Source organism: Cherax quadricarinatus, chromosome 7 (genome assembly GCF_038502225.1).
Source record: "Cherax quadricarinatus isolate ZL_2023a chromosome 7, ASM3850222v1, whole genome shotgun sequence".
Taxonomy (NCBI): domain Eukaryota; kingdom Metazoa; phylum Arthropoda; class Malacostraca; order Decapoda; family Parastacidae; genus Cherax; species Cherax quadricarinatus.
Genome location: NC_091298.1, coordinates 19,746,433 through 19,766,691, shown reverse-complemented (window position 1 = coordinate 19,766,691; position 20,259 = coordinate 19,746,433). Strand labels below are relative to the sequence as shown.

At 38.2% G+C, this 20,259-nt stretch overlaps 1 protein-coding gene and 1 long non-coding RNA gene across 3 annotated transcripts in view; one reads left to right on the top strand and one right to left on the bottom strand.

The window, feature by feature from the left end:
* Positions 1–7,689, top strand: part of LOC138852344 (uncharacterized) — a 48,357-nt gene extending 40,668 nt beyond the window's left edge. Inside the window, exon 3 of the long non-coding RNA XR_011391673.1 lies at positions 7,576–7,689. This is a non-coding gene — a long non-coding RNA (uncharacterized lncRNA). The remainder of the gene's footprint in view (positions 1–7,575) is intronic.
* On the bottom strand, positions 3,082–16,791 carry LOC128686842 (protein abrupt-like). Of its 2 annotated transcripts, XM_053773977.2 has the most exons (6): positions 16,681–16,791; positions 13,550–13,840; positions 12,392–12,460; positions 12,214–12,282; positions 12,035–12,103; positions 3,090–4,086 (listed from the first exon to the last, which is right to left on the bottom strand). In XM_053773977.2, the coding sequence occupies exons 1-6, from the start codon at positions 16,768–16,770 to the stop codon at positions 3,772–3,774; spliced, it is 903 nt and encodes a 300-aa protein (XP_053629952.2). In that variant the 5' UTR covers positions 16,771–16,791; the 3' UTR covers positions 3,090–3,771. The 2 variants fall into 2 exon arrangements, with proteins under 2 accessions (XP_053629953.2, XP_053629952.2); XM_053773978.2 differs by lacking the exon at positions 12,392–12,460 and having other exon boundaries at positions 3,082–4,086.
* Positions 16,792–20,259: the final 3,468 nt, after the last annotated feature.

The window sequence follows — 20,259 nt, the reverse complement described above, 5'->3', positions numbered from 1 at the left end:
ATATTTGCAAAGAAGAATTTCATCGGACTGGTGGTATTGTTGGTACTGGGGGGGGGATTTTTTTCCGGCATTAATATCTGTATCTGTAGGTTTAGTTAGGACAATATTCTTGTTTTTTTTTCAGTTTGTGGGTCCCTAGAATCTGAGAGAGTGTTTTCTAGATCTTTTTTTATATATCCTCTAGTGTCTGTGAATCTTCTGGAGTAGTATAGTTGTTTGGCTTTCTTTATTACTTTGGTGAAAACTGATGAATAGTGTTTAAGAATATCTTTGTGTATTAAGCCCTGTCTATATTGCTTTTCATATTGGTGTTTCTTGTCATTGCATTTCAGAATGGTGCTGGTTAGCCATGGGCAACCAAGCCGTTTGTTTGTGATCTGTTTCATTTTTATAGGACAATGTTTGTTGTATAGTCTAAGTAATTTGTTAAGAAAAATGTCTGTCCAGTCATCAATACCATTGGCCTTGGAGAATTCTGTAGGCCAGTCAACAGTCTCTAGGTCAGCTGTGAACTTCCTTATTGAGGGCTCGTCATGGAGTCTAAATGAGACTTTGTTGTATTCAAGTGGTGGTTTACTATTGTTTGTCAGGAGGAAGGTAGGGTAGTGGTCTGTAGTGCTATCTGTGATTATCCTGATTTAAGAGGGGCTAGTATATTGGTCCATATGTGGTCTATTATGGTTGCACTTGTCTCAGTGAGCCTGGTTGGTTTAGTTATTGTTGGTATAAGTGTGTTGTTCATATTGTTGATGAAATCAGTTACAGGCTGATCATCTAGTTTGAACCAAGGAAGGGAAGGGTAGGATAGCTTCAATTTCTTGAATCAAGAGCCCTTCACCAGAATCAGGGCACCCTCCTCAATGTGAAACACAGCACAATGAAATTAAGGGGAGATGTTATCTTGTGGTAATACATGCTGGGGTAATTCATCAGTACACTGTGGTTATTGAAAACCTTTAAAAAAATATGCTTGGTATGAGAAAGGGGTAGTAAATGAGGTGGTGAATGACTGCAGCAATGAATACATAAATTTACTCTGAAAATACTAGTTGACCTAAGTATGTTTCCCAAGATCAGACGGGGAAAAATCACCCCTGGATCAAACAATCAAGAAAAACTGTCTTTAGATAACACAATTAGGAAACAAGAGCAACTTTTCTCACTCTGCTTATGATTTGAAGCCAATTTTTTGCACAGCACTGCATAGGAGTGTTATTGGAAAAACTAAGCTTGAGTAAACACAAGTCCATGGCAGAAATGAGTCTATTATTATTTCATTCACAGAGGGTGCACTAAACCCAGAGAGGTCATAGTGCCTAGGGAGTGGGAAGTAATCAGATCTGATCCAAGGAAAGAGATACAAGGGCCTAGAGGTGTAGATTGAAGGGATATGATAAAGATGGAAGCCCCAGCTAGTGTGAATTAATGCATCAACAGGGACAGTAATCTCCCACCTTCCCACTATAGAAAGATGTCTGCTCCCAGAAGGGTCTACAGTGGTACCCCAAGTTTTGAACTTACATATTTCATTCCAGAAGGCTGTTCAGGTGCCGATACTAAATAAATTTGTTCCCGTAAGGAATAATGTAAATTAGGTTAGTCTGTTGCAAACCCCCATAAATACACATACAAAAGCATTTACAATAATAAACTTATATTATTGTTCGAGTTGGGAGCGGTGCAAAATCGGGGTACCGCTGTATTATGGAGCCCCTCATTTTACTTCTGTCCTTAGATTGAAGATTCATTATTTCAGCATGGTACCATGTTTGTACAAAGATGGGTGATATTTAGGTGTGCATGCAGAAAGCCCCTTTAGTATGCAGAGCATTTCCTGCTATCAAAGAGGTGTGGGCTACAGCTGCAGGGACAGGCTTGACTCCCAGGGAAGGAAAACCAAGTACGTATATATGTTTCCATTCATGGCATGTATATAAGAGCAGTCAAAACCCCACTGATGTAAAAAATATTAGCAGTATGCTTCAAGGTATCATTGAAATTTAATATCTCAGCATGTCAAAACAATGCTAATCATATGGATTAAGGGTCTGATACTGTAATATTTAATGATATTCAATGCTATAATCTCAATAATAATATTGAATGCTATAATCTCAAACTGGCATACATAAATAACTGACATGGCCATTGTCCTAAGGATGTCAGTTTTTAAAAGTCAACATTTATTTCAAAGCCATAGTAATCTAATGGAAAATTATTCAATTAATGGAAAGCACTCAACTCATAAGAGCCATTCAGTGCTGCATGAGAGGTAGAAGATGTCAGAGGAAAAGAGGATGCATTGCTAATTAAAAGACAGTGGCAGAAAGAATGAGAGTCACAGATGACATTACAAATTGGTGTAAATTAAGTCTGAGGGAGTCTGCATTAAAGGTGGGATCATCAGAAAGGGTGGACAAAGTAAGCAATCCCTGCACTGCAAAAGGCTGCTGAAAAGAAATTAGTGTCCTCTGCTGAACAGGACAATTGATCACAAAATATTTTACAGCAGAGTGGCACTGGGTGTTCACAATGCAGGAAGCAGTCCTCAGAGGATGCTGTGAGCAAGAATAGGTGGTGACCAACCAAACTGTTGCTTAGCCAAGGAAAAGGTTATGTCTATGCACTCACCATTTCCAGTTTTAAATAATTTCTAGAACATGAACATGGTGTGGGAGGTTAGAGAAGGTACTGTATAATTCAGAGGGCTGAGGAAGGGTTACTGAAGTGGCTGGGGCATTTAGAGATGGAACAAAATAGGATGACTAAAAAGAGTGTTGACTCTACTACTGTATTCAACACTATGAAATCTGGGATATATTATTTTCAGATTTTCAATGAAGTTCAATTTTCAATAATGATGTCACTTAAACTTTACAATGTTTCAGTCAATGCACACATCATCATAATGACATCTTGAAAAAGTACATCAATGTGTTTTATAGAAAAAGTTTAAGAAAACTAACAAGTTTTTTACAAAAAGAACATAACTTTTGAAATTTTATTATAAGCAGTAAAAATAGTAAAAATAGTCACATAGTCTTCAGAACTCTACATGCAACTGAATGACATTCTGATAGCTTATTCTATCAACATAATAATAAAAAGAAGAGAATATAATGACTAACATAATCAGGCAAGCTGAAAACCCTTAAGCATTAATTCTTAAAATCAGTTTGACTGATAGTTTAGATACTTGTGCAGATGGAAGACAATTATGTTTTAAATATATGAAGTACATAGAAGTAACTATTCATATGTGTACTGAATGCATATGAGTAACGTCTGGTAAGTGAACTGAGCACTATGGAATACTGTACTTTTTCTATATCAGTGGTTCTTAACCTTGTTGGAGGTACTGAACCCCACAAGTTTCATTCGAGCATTCACCGAACCCTTCATAATTGGAAAAATGAAATATGATTTCTTCAAAATATGATATTAATCAAAACTGCAAATCAATGTGACTTTTGTTGTTGCCTTTCAGAGACAAGTTCAGAAATGCACAGCTTCACTCTGGCAAGTGCCACTCCCAGATCATTTTTGCAGCAAAGTCTGTTCCTTTTCTTCATTTTGATATCTACCATCTTCGAAAAGGATTGCTCGCAAAGATACATTGTAAGAAACAGCATGAGTATCTCAAGGGCTTTCTTAGCAATAAGAGAGAACGCTACAATTTGGCGACACCAAAACGTTGAGAGCATTGTTGCTCTGAAGAGTTGCTATTGAACCCGGCTCTGCTGAAGTTCAATGATTTCGTCGAGGTATTCATCATTGACATCTGCTGCTGCAACACTGAATGTGAACAGCTGTCTCACCCATTCTGGATATGACTCTGGTGGGGAAGTATCCATCGAGAAACTTTGCAAGCTCATCTAAGTGCATGGCAATTGCTTGCTTCAGTTCCCCAGGTACAGAAATGTCTCCGATTCCAGACATGTCTTCGATCTCACTCGCACAATCGTCCAGCAGGGAAAAGTTTGCAAAATTATCATTTTCTGTTCGGCATTTCCATAACAGTAGCTTATTTTGAAAAGCCTTCAGGTTTTCTTCCACTTCAATGATGTTGACTCCACCACCCTGCATCTGTCAAATGAAATGATTGAGGGCATCGAAGATATCAGCCATGTATGCCAAAATGAGAAATAACTCACAATTTTCGAAGCAATCTGCATGATAATGTTGGTGCTCTCGCACCAACAGGAAATCACAAATGACGTACAATCACGACAATCACAAGTCAGCTACTGAGCGCACCAAAGTCCTTGTGGCACAGATATCAAGGCCAAGCGATGTGGCGTGATCAGCTGCAGCCAGTGATGGCTAAGCGGAGAGTGACGTCACAAATCATACGAGTAGGGTGAACGGAACGGGAACACACACACGAAATTATTTTTCTTACAGACTGAAAAGGCCTACTTTTCTAAACAGACCTATGAAATGAAAACTGAAATCAAAGGAAATATTACATTTTTGGTGTCTTGAAGTTTGCAAAAAAGATATGTGTCGACAATGGCCTAAATGAGCATACCAGTAAAGTATTTATCAATTCCAATTATTTATGCCAAATTATTTTTTTTTTTTTCTCAACAAGTCGGCTGTCTCCCACCAAGGCATGGTGACCCAAAAAGAAAGAAAATCCCCAAAAAGAAAATACTTTCATCATCATTCAATACTTTTACCTCACTCACACATAATCACTGTTTTTGCAGAGTGCTCAGAACACAACAGTTTAGAAGCATATACGTATAAAGATACACAACATATCCCTCCAAACTGCTAATATCTCGAACCCCTCCCTTAGAGTGCAGGCATTGTACTTCCCATTTCCAGGACTCAAGTCCGGCTATATAAAAATAACCAGTTTCCCTGAATCCCTTCACTAAATATTACCTTGCTCACACTCCAACAGATCGTCAGGTCCCAAATACCATTTGTCTCCATTCACTCCTATCGAACACGCTCATGCATGCCTGCTGGAAGTCCAAGCCCCTTGCCCACAAAACCTCCCTTACCCCTTCCTTCCAACCTTTTCGAGGACAACCCCTACCCCGCCTTCCTTCTCCTACAGATTTAAATGCTTTCCATGTCATTCTACTTTGATCCATTCTCTCTAAATGACCAAACCACCTCAACAACCCCTCTTCAGCCCTCTGACTAATACTTTTATTAACTCCACACCTTCTCCTAATTTCCACACTCTGAATTTTCTGCATAATATTTACACCACACATTACTCTTAGACAGGACATCTCCACTGCCTCCAACCGCCTCCTCGCTGCTGCATTCACAACCCAAGCTTCACACCCATATAAGAGTGTTGGCACTACTATACTTTCATACATTCCCTTCTTTGCCTCCATAGATAACGTTTTTTGACTCCACATATACCTCAATGCACCACTCACCTTTTTTCCCTCATCAATTCTATGATTAACCTCATCCTTCATAAATCCATCCGCCAACATGTCAACTCCCAAGTATCTGAAAACATTCACTTCTTCCATACTCCTCCTCCCCAATTTGATATCCAATTTTTCTTTATCTAAATCATTTGATATCCTCATCACCTTACTCTTTTCTATGTTCACTTTCAACTTTCTACCTTTACACACACACTCAAATTCATCCACTAACCTTTGCAATTTTTGTTTAGAATCTCCCATAAGCACAGTATCATCAGCAAAAAGTAACTGTGTCAATTCCCATTTTGTATTTGATTCCCCATAATTTAATCCCACCCCTCTCCCGAACACCCTAGCATTTACTTCTTTTACAACCCCATCTATAAATATATTAAACAACCATGGTGACATTACACATCCCTGTCTAAGACCTACTTTTACCAGGAAGTAGTCTCCCTCTCTTTTACACACCCTAACCTGAGCCTCACTATCCTCATAAAAACTCTTTACAGTATTTAGTAACTTACCACCTATTCCATATACTTGTAACATCTGCCACATTGCTTCCCTATCCACTCTATCATATGCCTTTTTCTAAATCCATAAATGCAATAAAAACTTCCCTACCTTTATCTAAATACTGCTCACATATATGCTTCAATGTAAACACGATCTACACATCCCCTACCCACTCTAAAACCTCCTTGCTCATCTGCAATCCTACATTCTGTCTTACCTCTAATTCTTTCAATAATAACCCTACTGTACACTTTTCCTATTTTTTTCAATGTCTAACACTACTTTGTTAAGATAATAGGCATGCCTCAAGGCATTTTTGTACTTAAAACGTGCTGAGATGACAGGACACCATAGCCACAATTTTAACATTCTTTATAAATTTGTACAAATAATTACTTTTTCTTGTAAGTAGTAGGTTGGTAGACAGCAACCACCCAGTGGGGTACTACCGTCCTGCCAAGTGAGTGCAAAATGGAAGCCTGTAATTGTTTTACATGATGGTAGGATTGCTGGTGTCTTTTTATTCTGTCTCATACACATGCAAGATTTCAGGTACATCTTGCTACTTCTACTTACACTTAGGTCACACTACACATACATGTACAAACATATATATACACACCCCTCTGGGTTTTCTTCTATTTTCTTTCTAGTTCTTGTTCTTGTTTATTTCCTCTTACCTCCATGGGGAAGTGGAACAGAATTCTTCCTCCATAAGCCATGCGTGTTGTAAGAGGCGACTAAAATGCTGGGAGCAAGGGGCTAGTAACCACTTCTCCTGTATATAGTATTACTAAATGTAAAAGGAGAAACTTTCATTTTTCCTTTTGGGCCACCCAGCCTCAGTGGGATACGGTCGGTGTGTTGAAAGAAAGAATTACTTTTTCTAGTAACCCCTTATCCTGTATGTATTACTAAATTTAAAGGTAAAAACTTGTGTTTTTCCTTTTGGGCCACACTGCCTTGGTCGGATACAACTGGTTCGTTGAAAGAAGAATTTCTTTTTACTTTTATTGACTCTTTTTGTCTTCTAACACTGTACATGGAAATCTTATGATATTATAACTGTTTCAAGGTTTAATAATTCTTGAAGCCAGGAAATAAGTTGCATTATTTAACTTCACTGGGTTATCCTAGATTAAATCTACATGGTGTGCTTTTGGTTGAATTCCATTGTTACCATGAAATTTTAGTAAATTTGGAAAAATTAAGCATCAGCCTGCCAGTTCCACACTGTGTTTGCTGGCATGGAAGCTGGTGGTGGTACAACAGGTTCTGGTTGTTGTTGTTTACATGTGCTACTGGGCCCATCTTACCCATAATGCCCTCAGCCAACCCATGAAGAATACAATTTTTCTTTTCTTTCTTTGGCATCAGGTGGTGATGAGAGACCCAAACAAATGAGCTTAGGCCTCAGAAGGTGACACACAGCAAATACAAAAGCACAAAATATTGGCATAGAACATAAGTTAGCCACAGTTCAAGGATTAAATAATAAAGTGTTATAAAAGTGTATACAAGGTGGATGGGTAGACTACCTAAGAGACTACTAGATATGATGAAAGTTGATAAAGACACTTGTGTTGATGATACACTTGTGCTGACAGTATATAAGCCCCATCTCTATGAATATGCTGCACTTTTTTTTAAGATTGATGGACTGAACACAGACTCCAGGCTGAGGGACTAGTTACCTCAACTCCTCTGCAATGGACTGAAGAAGTCACTGGCTGGTGAAACATTTCCAGAATAAAGACACCCAAATGTTCCACAAATGTCTCATTTATCAACTTCTCAGTTTTCTGAACCATATACCATTTATACGAAATGTGATGAAAGGGTTAAAAGAAAGATACTGAATGAGATGTAAGGATAATTACTGCATAAAAGGTGTTGCTAATACCGTACAACAATTAAAAACAAAGTCAACTCAATGTTTGAATTTTTGGAAACAATGTTTTAAAACAAAACCATACCCCAGCCGGGATTGAACCCGCGGTCAGAGAGTCTCAAAACTCCAGCCCGTCGCATTAGCCACTAGACCAGCTAGCCACAAAAAGATTCGTCCAACTAGGTATATTTCTACACCATAGGAAGGTTAGCACAGGCACCACTGTGACCACAAATGCAAGTTTTTACAGACGAATCTCCAGCTAGCGTGGCCGTGACGAACTCTAGCTCAAGTCCCTTCACTGCCGTCAACATGACTCACTGTAATGCCTTCAAAAATATGACAGAATTTTACATGCGATACTGTAGATTCTTGGCAGCATCAGGTAAACCAAGAATTTTACCATACAGAGTGCATAGTCCAAAAGAAACACTGCAGACCTTCCAGCCACTAAGGCAACCTATTCTCTGTTCATTAATCACATCCCTTGCCCTCCATTCTGAATCCACTGTCACACAAAAAGATCAAAGTTTTACCCAATTTCTCTGATAATATAATACAGTGGACCCCCAACTAACGATCAGCTCCCAACTTGACCAATTATGTAAGTGTATTTTTGTAAGTGCTTTTGTAGGTGTATTTTTGGGGGTCTGAAATGGACTAATCTAATTCACAATATTCCTTATGGGAACAAATTCGGTCTACAACGGCACCCGATCAGACTTCTGGATTGAAATAATATCGTTAGTCGGGGGTCCACTGTATAACCAACATTGACTGGTTACGGTTTAGGTTGCCCCAGTAATCGAAGAGGCTCTAGTAAAGACTACTAGGATGGGGATAGGGAAGCCCCATATTGTTCCTCAGGAAAACTACCAAAAATATATTATTTCCATTATTTTGAGCTACTTCATCTCAGTTTCCCTGTTAATATTCCATTCTATTAATTGATACCCAGAAACAGCCAATAATACCATTAAAATTACACTAGAAAACACCTCAAAATCAGTATTTTAAACAAAAAATAAAGTCAAGAAGTTTGCTTTTCTCATCATGCACTGCATGGGGCATGATTTTTTTTAAAATGTGTACACTGACTGCACAGACCCATTGTCTCAAGTCTAGGCTGAAATTTACCACTCATACCATATCTGAGGGTGCTGTGCTTAAATGTAGATCCGCATAAGCAAAACTGGCATCAATAACATCTATCTATGTGGAAGACAGTAAAAGGGTTAACATCTATCTATGTGGAAGACAGTAAAAGGGTTAAGTGAAAAAGCTCTAAAGAAAGGTACTATTAACCTTCTACTTCAATAAACAGCTGACAGGTATGGTTACATTGGAAAGTTAAAGTGGTGACTATGGCATAAGTCAAATATTTAGGAATTTAACTAGATACCAGAAATTATGGCTCACTCAAACACCTTTAAACATAATTACTAAATTCAATCAAGAGGATGAGTAGGAAATTAGCACACAGACATCAAAGCACATTTACTGCTATTCAGTATAAACTTCTGAATAAAAAATTATATGTGTGTATCAAGAGTCCTGAACCCTAACCCAGTTCTTCCTGCAAGTCATGCAATGCAAAATAAACACTGAGAATTTTTTGCCTTTTACAACATAGTGGTTTTCAGGACCATAGAAAAGATTTGTTTGGATTTTTAACCTGGAGGGCTAGTCACCTAGGATAACTCAAGAAAATCAGCTTGTCATCAAGGACTGTCTGTCTCATTTCCATTGGAGTCCTTCAATTTTGTCCCTTAAGATGCGACTCACACAAGTCGACTAACACCCAGGTACCTACTTACTGCTAGGTGAACAGGGACATCAGGTGTAAGGAAACGCAACCAGTATTTCCACCCATGTTGGGGATCAAATCATGGACACTCAGCATGTTAGGACAGAATGTTGTTAACTGAGCCACAGACATACATACCTCTAGTGTACGTATTTCACTAACCAGTGGTGACAGTTCATACACACTATAGCTGATATGTAGGGAAATGTAAAGTATCTCAGTGCAACTCAAAAACACTAAAGCCACTTGAAATTTTGAAAAATGCTATAAATGGCCAACAACATAATTTTCAGCTAACTTATATAAGAAATATGTTGGTAGGTAAGACACAAAGGCAACAGTTAGGCGACTTTATTCCGAAACGTTTCGCCTACACAGTAGGCTTCTTCAGTCGAATACAGAAAGTAGGCAGGAACAGTAGAGATGTGAAGACGATGTAATCAGTCCATCACCCTTTAAGTCGTAGAATTTGAGGTTGTCAGTCCCTCAGCCTGGAGAGTTCAGTTCCATAGTCAGGAACTATCTGAAGATCAAGCGACAGTGCGGAGACTTAAATACTGTCGGAAGGAGAGGTGCATAGTAGTAGTAGTAGTAGTGAGAATGTAGCCACTGATAGGTCAGGTCCCTCTCAGATCCAACGGTTCTCACTTGAAAGGGTTGTCCAAGGTGTTTTCTGTACCAAGAGGCCATGTGTTGCAGTGTCTGACAAGTTGAACATCAAAATGGTATAAAATACCGACAGGTTGGTAGGTAAGACACAAAGGCAACAGTTAGGCGACTTTATTCCGAAACGTTTCGCCTACACAGTAGGCTTCTTCAGTCGAATACAGAAAGTAGGCAGGAACAGTAGAGATGTGAAGACGATGTAATCAGTCCATCACCCTTGAAGTCGTAGAATTTGAGGTTGTCAGTCCCTCAGCCTGGAGAGTTCAGTTACATAGTCAGGAACTATCTGAAGATCAAGCGACAGTGCGGAGACTTAAATACTGTCGGAAGGAGAGGTGCATAGTAGTAGTAGTAGTAGTGAGAATGTAGCCACTGATAGGTCAGGTCCCTCTCAGATCCAACGGTTCTCACTTGAAAGGGTTGTCCAAGGTGTTTTCTGTACCAAGAGGCCATGTGTTGCAGTGTCTGACAAGTTGAACATCAAAATGGTATAAAATACCGACAGGTTGGTAGGTAAGACACAAAGGCAACAGTTAGGCGACTTTATTCCGAAACGTTTCGCCTACACAGTAGGCTTCTTCAGTCGAATACAGAAAGTAGGCAGGAACAGTAGAGATGTGAAGACGATGTAATCAGTCCATCACCCTTGAAGTCGTAGAATTTGAGGTTGTCAGTCCCTCAGCCTGGAGAGTTCAGTTACATAGTCAGGAACTATCTGAAGATCAAGCGACAGTGCGGAGACTTAAATACTGTCGGAAGGAGAGGTGCATAGTAGTAGTAGTAGTAGTGAGAATGTAGCCACTGATAGGTCAGGTCCCTCTCAGATCCAACGGTTCTCACTTGAAAGGGTTGTCCAAGGTGTTTTCTGTACCAAGAGGCCATGTGTTGCAGTGTCTGACAAGTTGAACATCAAAATGGTATAAAATACCGACAGGTTGGTAGGTAAGACACAAAGGCAACAGTTAGGCGACTTTATTCCGAAACGTTTCGCCTACACAGTAGGCTTCTTCAGTCGAATACAGAAAGTAGGCAGGAACAGTAGAGATGTGAAGACGATGTAATCAGTCCATGCACCTCTCCTTCCGACAGTATTTAAGTCTCCGCACTGTCGCTTGATCTTCAGATAGTTCCTGACTATGTAACTGAACTCTCCAGGCTGAGGGACTGACAACCTCAAATTCTACGACTTCAAGGGTGATGGACTGATTACATCGTCTTCACATCTCTACTGTTCCTGCCTACTTTCTGTATTCGACTGAAGAAGCCTACTGTGTAGGCGAAACGTTTCGGAATAAAGTCGCCTAACTGTTGCCTTTGTGTCTTACCTACCAACCTGTCGGTATTTTATACCATTTTGATGTTCAACTTGTCAGACACTGCAACACATGGCCTCTTGGTACAGAAAACACCTTGGACAACCCTTTCAAGTGAGAACCGTTGGATCTGAGAGGGACCTGACCTATCAGTGGCTACATTCTCACTACTACTACTACTACTATGCACCTCTCCTTCCGACAGTATTTAAGTCTCCGCACTGTCGCTTGATCTTCAGATAGTTCCTGACTATGGAACTGAACTCTCCAGGCTGAGGGACTGACAACCTCAAATTCTACGACTTAAAGGGTGATGGACTGATTACAAATATGTTGATGTGCTGTATCATTTCCATTAATTAAAGTCTCTTAATCAGCAATCTTAATCTAACTCATGTTCAAGGAATCCTCCAAGCAAAAATTTGACACTAACCTCTGAGTGTGTAGATTTATCTGACATAACCTCAGAAGGTTCTTGCTTGACTGAATTCCTTTTAAGTCCCTGAAAAAAAAAAATATTTTTTGTATATTCCAAAGAAAAATGCTAAAATTTAGTCTACAATCTTAATCTAATTCATGTTCAAGAAATTACAGAAAAAGTCTACCACTAACCTTTGATGATTTGGTGTCATCTGTTATCACCTTGGAAAGCTCTTGCTGAACTGAATCCTTTTTAAGTTCCTGCAAAAAGAAAAAAAAAAATTACTACTTACAATTCAAATTAAAAATAATTTACAATCTTAATTTTATTAATGTTTAAGGAATCCTTCAAGAAAAAACTGCCATTAACCTTTGATAGGGTGGTTTTATCTGGCATAACCTCAGAGAGCTCTTGCTTAACTGAATCCTTTTCAAGTTTCTGAAAAAAAAAAAAGTAGGCTTATTGGCTAATGATGATTAAGTCTAACCTTCGTACACCTATTACACTTTTCTACACGAGTAGAATGGGTGGGTGTCAGTAGGTGCAGCCTAACATGGGCAAGAAAGCTTACTGCTGATCTTGTATTCTTGTATCTCTGAGAGACATGTTTTGTTCAGAGAAAGCTATGCTGCACACCTGACCTTGATATATAATAACTCAAAAGCAATACTAACCTATTACAGATTGATTTTTACTTTATTTTACTTTTTTCCATATACTGTATTTGAGTGTTTGGTTAAACTTTAATAAGATATATGTATCATTAGATAGAAGGCTACCTTTTATTTTGCATAGATAAAATCAGAGTATGCAACCAATCTCAATACAATGGCTTCAACATAATACCAATACCTAGTGCAGTACAGGAAACCTTCAATTTTTTGAACTTCAGAAACATGAGATAAAATCTGATAAGTCAATCAATTTAAAAACAAGGAACAAAATCCACTGGTGACAGAATTATCTGTCATAGTTGTGAACACATCACCAGTACCAACTACCCACTCCTTCCTAGTAGTCCAGTAAAATGAGGGTTTACTGTACTTGAATTTTCAAATTTTCTACTGTCCCTTAGTTCTTCAAGTTATATGGGATGTGCTATAGGAAAAAGTGAGGATTTTGGGGCAAAAAAGTCAGCGGTAAACTTATATAGATTGAATGTATTGAGTAAATGGCATTTTTGATGGGTTCAGATGGCAAAGGTTCAATTAAAAGATCCCTCTAAAAATCCAAAAATGTTATCTATGTCTTCTAATTCAATTCTGACAGCTGGCACCATATGTGAGAAAAGCTCAATGTGCAGGCACCAGACACAAAGTCTAGGACACACTTAAGCAAATAAAACTGCCAAACCTGCCTTGACAAATAATCAAAACCACATCTCCTGAATCAAGAAAGAAAAGCATCATTTCTATACTATGATATCCTTACTATAAAAATAGATTTAATTAAATTATTGCAACAAAGATGATTTACTTTTAACATTTAATAAAGAATATATTTATTAGAACATTGTATTATACATACTTGTCTGTCTGCTTCATCCTTGGGGCTAATTAGTCCTTTAATTCTGAACTCATATGCAAGATCAAGTAGTCGATCCAAATCTTTGGAACAGAAATCTGTCTGGCCCAGGTACATAAAGTCAAGCAGTTCCTCCAAAGTTTCATGTGAGGTTTCTGTTAAAACCAACACTGGATGTTCACATGGTACACACTCAAGCAACTCCTCAAAATATGGACTACAAGTACACAGAACAAACTTGTGAACAGCATACTGTTTCTCACCGCAGATCAGGGTAACATCAGCGAACAATTCCTGGAATGAAATTTATGGTTATGAAGTTTGGTTTTTCCTGCATTTGTAGTATCTTTGGTACATGGCTGTTCAATGCATGTGTGATGAGTTTCTATTGCTAAATGTAAAGGGAAGACAATTTTTTATGAGAGTTTCTTCTTTTTTGGGTCACCCTGCCTTGGTAGGAGACAGTCTCTGTGTTAAAAAAATACAGTGTACTGTTATATGGTACAAAAATACTCAATTTACATGTTCTATCAAATGAGCAGTAGGAGTATATATATATATATATATATATATATATATATATATATATATATATATATATATATATATATATATATATATATATATATATATATATATAGATACACAATTACACACCCAGTGTTGTTTGTCTCTATGCTGTATACTGAGAACCCTTTCTCTACAAACACTCCGAGCTGCATGTGTGCGTACATACACTGAGAACTTACTTTTATACTTCTTTTGTGGTTTGAGATACAGTAAAACTTTGGTATGATGCACATTTATGCAATGGATTTCAGGTACAGCAATAAAAAATCTGACCAGACAAAGACTCAGTAAATCTGCCATATGAAGGTGTGTGATAAAATTACCAATGCAGTAGACCAAGTCTGCTGCATCACACAGTTGTCTGGTCCAGTCATACCATCAAAGAAATGGACTAAGTCTGCTTCACTGTAGGATTGTCCAGTTCCGGCTTTATCTATGACCTGTCTATTTTCACTGCTCCTGGGCAGCAGAGCCAGTGGCTCACTTTATATCAGTTTGCTATTACCTGGGTGCATATGTACTGACATACTATTGTCATGTTGTCTCCAGTTTTTCCCTAGAATTAGTGTGTTTATCATTACTTTATTGAAGTGCACTGTACAGCGTTATTAACAATGGCCTCTAAAGCAAGTCCATATTTTACATTCACATGCCATGAACCATGTGAACTTAAGTGTTAAGCAGAAGATTGAATTAATAAGGAAGAGGAGTCGGGCATCTCAGCGGCCAAATGTGTGGAGAGTATGTGGGAAGCACAGCAAAAAGTGTCTGACATTCGTAGAAGGAAAAACAAACTTACAGCATAATCTAAGAAGTACACTAGAGGTTAGTTGTTCTGAGGAAGAATATGAATATGGCCCAAGATACAAGGATTCAGTGCATGAATGGTATGTTCAACAGTGTGCCACTAGTGTTAACATTCGTTCTGTTAAGCTTTGTTCTGCTACTGAGAAGCTAGCAAGCTATATGGGAATGGAATTTGGGGCAACTGATGGTTTATTCTGGCATTTCCATAAATGCTTTTAACTTAATATAAAAATTTATGGTAAGGCTGGTATTACATTTATGTCTCCTCAACCATCTACATCTGCTGAGCCATCTACATCCCCCATACAATCTATTTGTATATCTCCCACACCAGCTACAATATTATGCTGGAGCTTTACAGCTCCTCTGACTCACAATAAAAGTTATTCTGACTCAGAATAAAAATTATTTTGAATGACCACTAGACAGTCTGTAATCCAATTACGAGCATAGCCACCAGAAAAGGTAAGAAAAATTGTTGTACTCTACTGTATTGTACTTTTATCTCTTATTTTCAGATACCAAACTGTAATTTACTGTACTACATTGCAATATAGTTTATTCTTAGTATGTCCTTTACTGCCATCAATACAGAGGACTCAGTTCACTGCAATGGGCATTTGTCCATATATGGTTGTCCATCTATGCAATACATGTTCTTTATTGTTTCAATTTCTTCCATACAATGGATTTTCATTAAAGTGGACAATCACTTTCCCATATCAGTCCATTTTAACAAGGTTTCACATACTGTTATTGATATATGCATGTATGTGCACAATAACTATGTATGTACATCCACGTCCATACATACTACAGTGGTACCCCGAGTTTCGTACAGCTCCCAACTTTGTAGATGAATGGTTCAGAGAACCGACATGTTGATAAATTAGACACATGTGCAACTCTTGGGTGTCTTTATTGAGGAAACGTTTCGCCACACAGTGGCTGAAGCCACTGTGTGGCGAAACGTTTCCTCAATAAAGATACCCAAGAGTTGCACATGTGTCTAATTTATCAACATGTCGGTTCTCTGAACCATTCATCTACAAACCTGTCAGACACTGCAACTTCTTGGGATCTTAATACTTGGGAATTCTTCGCTTGCCTAATTCTTGGGCACGACCTACTTCAACATTGAACAAATGTTACACGACCTATGACTTCTGCACCTCTCCTGCCAACGGTTTATAAGCTCCTTCTCAGCACGTATGCCGTATTCTATTCAAGATTGATGGACTGACCACATCGACTCAAGGTTGAGGGACTGATTACCTCATTCTCCTCCTGTTCTTCAAGATTCTCCTTTGTATGGACTGATGAAGCCACTGTGTGGCGAAACGTTTCCTCAATAAAGATACCCAAGAGTTGCACATGTGTCTAATTTATCAGCTCCCAACTTGAAGAATTATGTAAGTGTATTATTGTAAATGCTTTAGTAAGTGTATTTTTGGTGGTCTGAAATGGACTAATCTAATTTACATTATTCCTTATGGGAACAAATTCTTTCAGTAATGGCACTCGAACAGCCTTCTGGAATGAATTATGGCCGAAACTCAGGGTACCACTGTACATGAAAGTGTGTACATGAATGCGTGTATGTGCATGCACATGCACTCATGCTTGTGTGCATGTGTGTGTGTACATGAGAGAGCATGTGAGTACGTGTGAGCATGCATGTAAGTGAGAATGTCTGCATGCACATAATATAATATGCACTGTATATATAAATAGTTAATATAAAAACATCACTTTACCTTGTAATGCAAAGTTTCCATAACCAGTGTAAGAACTTGTTTATGGTCTCTCCATGTTAATATAAGCTGTAGATCATCCTCCTCCTTCATACTGATTCAAACTGAAAAGAATTATAAAGTCAAAAAATTTGTTTAAACACTTGGATACAACATAGCACACTTAACTATGCCTTTAAAAAAACATGAAATCTAGTCTATACCTAAGGAGCAAAGAAAGACGGTCATACCTCGCTAATATGGCAAATCAGCCTTTTTTTCACTTGCCAGTGCATATAACAGCCTAAAAATGTGTTTACACTGTCATTTATCAAGTATGCACTAGTGCTAGGGGTCTAAAAAAAAAAAAATGCAAAAGTAAAAATGAATAAAAAAATGGTACTGGTCAGCTGATGTGCGTGTCACTGCCAAAAATAATAATCATGGATATAATTGAAAAGCTCCATATTAGTGAAGCGCTCTAAAGTTAAGTGTTGTATTAGCAAGGTATGCTAATACATGTATATATATTTTGTCCAGGTTTCTGTTAGACATAGGACAATTTTTTTTTTTTTTTTTCAACAAGTCAGCCGTCTCCCACCGAGGCAGGGTGATCCAAAAAGAAAGAAAATCCCCAAAAAGAAAATACTTTCATCATCATTCAACACTTTCACCTCACTCACACATAATCACTGTTTTTGCAGAGGTGCTCAGAACACAACAGTTTAGAAGCATATACGTATAAAGATGCACAACATATCCCTCCAAACTGCTAATATCCTGAACCCCTCCTTTAGACTGCAGGCATTGTACTTTCCATTTCCAGGACAAATATTTTTTTTTTTTCAACAAACCGGCCATATCCCACCAAGGCAGGGTGGCCCAAAAAGAAAAACAAAAGTTTCTCTTTTTAAATTTAGTAATTTATACAGGAGAAGGGGTTACTAGCCCCATTTGTATGGCTTTTAGGTCCCAGATTCCATACAGTAAGTGAAAATTGCTAGCAGATGTAAAAGAGAATTTTTTTTCATTATCGAATATATCTAAAACTCCTGATAACATGTTTACACTATTATATACTATTAAGTGCTCAATAGACCTGAACATAAAAGATAAAAAAATAAATTAATAAACAATACATACAATACTTACCTTAAAATATGACACTGGTTACCCTTTGCTTATGCAACTGTTGTACAAAAATGGAGAAAATGGCAGAAAAGCAGTAAAATCACTGAACATAATGAACAATGGCTCAACTGAAAGCCAATGAAAATGTGGAACACTGAAAAAAAAGGTGCTGTATATGCAGGGCCCACCTGTACTTGCATTTATATTCAGTAAGAGTCCATACATAATTAATTTTGGTTCTCAGGAAGAAATCTGTAAATTTACTTTTTCTGTTTTTGTACAAAAAATCTGCAATATTGTACAGTATTTTCTTTTGTTCCATATACAGTATATTCATAATGAAAAAAAATTCCCTGAGTCCAACCTTAGCCTGGGAACAGCAAAGCCACCTTACAATGGAACCTTGCTACTCGAACTTAATTCATTCCAGAAGGTTGTTCAAGTGCTGATCCATTCGAGTATCAAATGAATTCTTCCCAACCACAAATTTTCGTAGGCCCCATGGTGACTTATTTATACAAATAATATAAAAAAAAAAATGCAAAGAAACACGAAATAGTTTACAGCAATGTTCTGGCAGGTCGTGTTTGTTTGGTCGAGTGCCGAGCTTTGTTCGAGTAGGGAGCTGTTCGAGTACCAAGTTTCCACTGTATAGCTCAGTGTTGTAAGTGAAAGGAGGCAGCATAAGAGGCTCCAAGAAATACCAAGAAATAATCATAACACCAAGCTTAAATTCACTAATAACCATCAACATCTGTAGTGTTTTAAAGATGAGAAGTGAACAGTAGTATGTAGAGACCTTAACAATTAATAGGTATGTGGATTAGAATAAGAGCATGGTGTGTTGCCTAAAATTTTTTGTGATAAGTGCTTGCTTGACTTGTACAGTATAAATTTTGTGTTTATTTCCCAAAAGTATACCTGGAGTTTACCTGGAGAGAGTTCCGGGGGTCAATGCCCCCACAGCCCGGTCTGTGACCAGGCCTCATGGTGGATCAGAGCCTGATCAACCAGGCTGTTACTGCTGGATGCATGCAATCCAAAGTATGAGCCACAGCCCAGCTGCTCAGGTACCACCTTGAGGTGCTTGTCCAGTGCCTGCTTGAAGACAGCTTGAAGACAATTGTTATAAAATTAGGCGATGTGTTTTATGGCCTAAGGAGAAAGTCCCTGGTTATGCAAGGTTTTCTGGGCAGTCTAAAACTAGCTTAAAACAGCTTGACAATGTATAATTGAAGTTTAGATTTTTAAGTGCTATGTTTTACAGTACGGTGAAACCTTGGTTTTCATCTTTAATTCGTTCCAGAGAGTCCGACAAAAACCAAATTCAACGAAAACTGAAGCAATATTTCCCATAAGAAATAATGTAAATCCAATTTGATCAGTTCCAGACACCCAAAAATATTAACAAAAAATACATTTTATAGAGAATAACTATAGTTTTACATACAGAAAACAATGAGAAATAAATATAAAGCACTAATGAAATGGATAAATGAACATTTAACATCACTTTTACCTTTATTGTTGGCGTATGGAAGACGGCGAGGAGAGAAGAGGGAGGAGAGGTTATCTCTACCACCATCACTACAACACTCTACCACCATCACAACCACTACCACCCTCTACTACCATCACAACCACTACCACCATCACAACCACTACCACCCTCTACCACCATCACTACCACTACCACCCTCTACCACCAGCATTACCACCACCATCACCACCATCACTACCACCCTCTACCACAATCACTACCACCCTCTACCTTTGTAGAGGGTGGTAGTGATATTTCTCCACAAAATTTGCAACTCATTCCACTTTCATACTTTGCTACGAGTTCTTTCTTGGATTCTATCATGTTTCTCGCCTTCTTTATAAAAGGGTTGGCACTTGGAACTTTCTTTGGCCCCATGGTGGATTATTTAGCAGTCTCACTCAATAAACAAGCACAAAAAATAACGGATTATTACGAAATGTTTCCTATGAATGCGCAGGGCAATATTCACTCGATGAGACACAAAGCCAGACTGACTCAGAATGCGTGCATGGGATGCTTTGTGTGGGAACGGGCAGACAGACATGCTCCGTACAGCAGACGAAAACCGAGGTGATGAACAAAAATTGGGACAATGTTGTGACGAAAAGAATCGTTGAAAACTGAATTTGGCGAAAACCTGGGCAAACGAAAACCAAGGTTTCACTGTACGTATACGTAACATGTGAAAAGAAGAAAAACTTTTGTTTGCTCTTTTTCAGGTCACCCTGCCTCATTGGGAGATAGCCAGTGTATTAAAAAAAAACTTTAAACATTTTATATAACATTTTTCTGTACTATCTGTAACAGTTTAATACAGAATTGTAACGGAATTTTAGTGACAATAGAAGCAAGAGTATGAGTGCCGAACTGGTCTACCTGGAGGGTATTCCAGGGATCAATATCCCCACGGCCCCAGTCCATGACCAGGC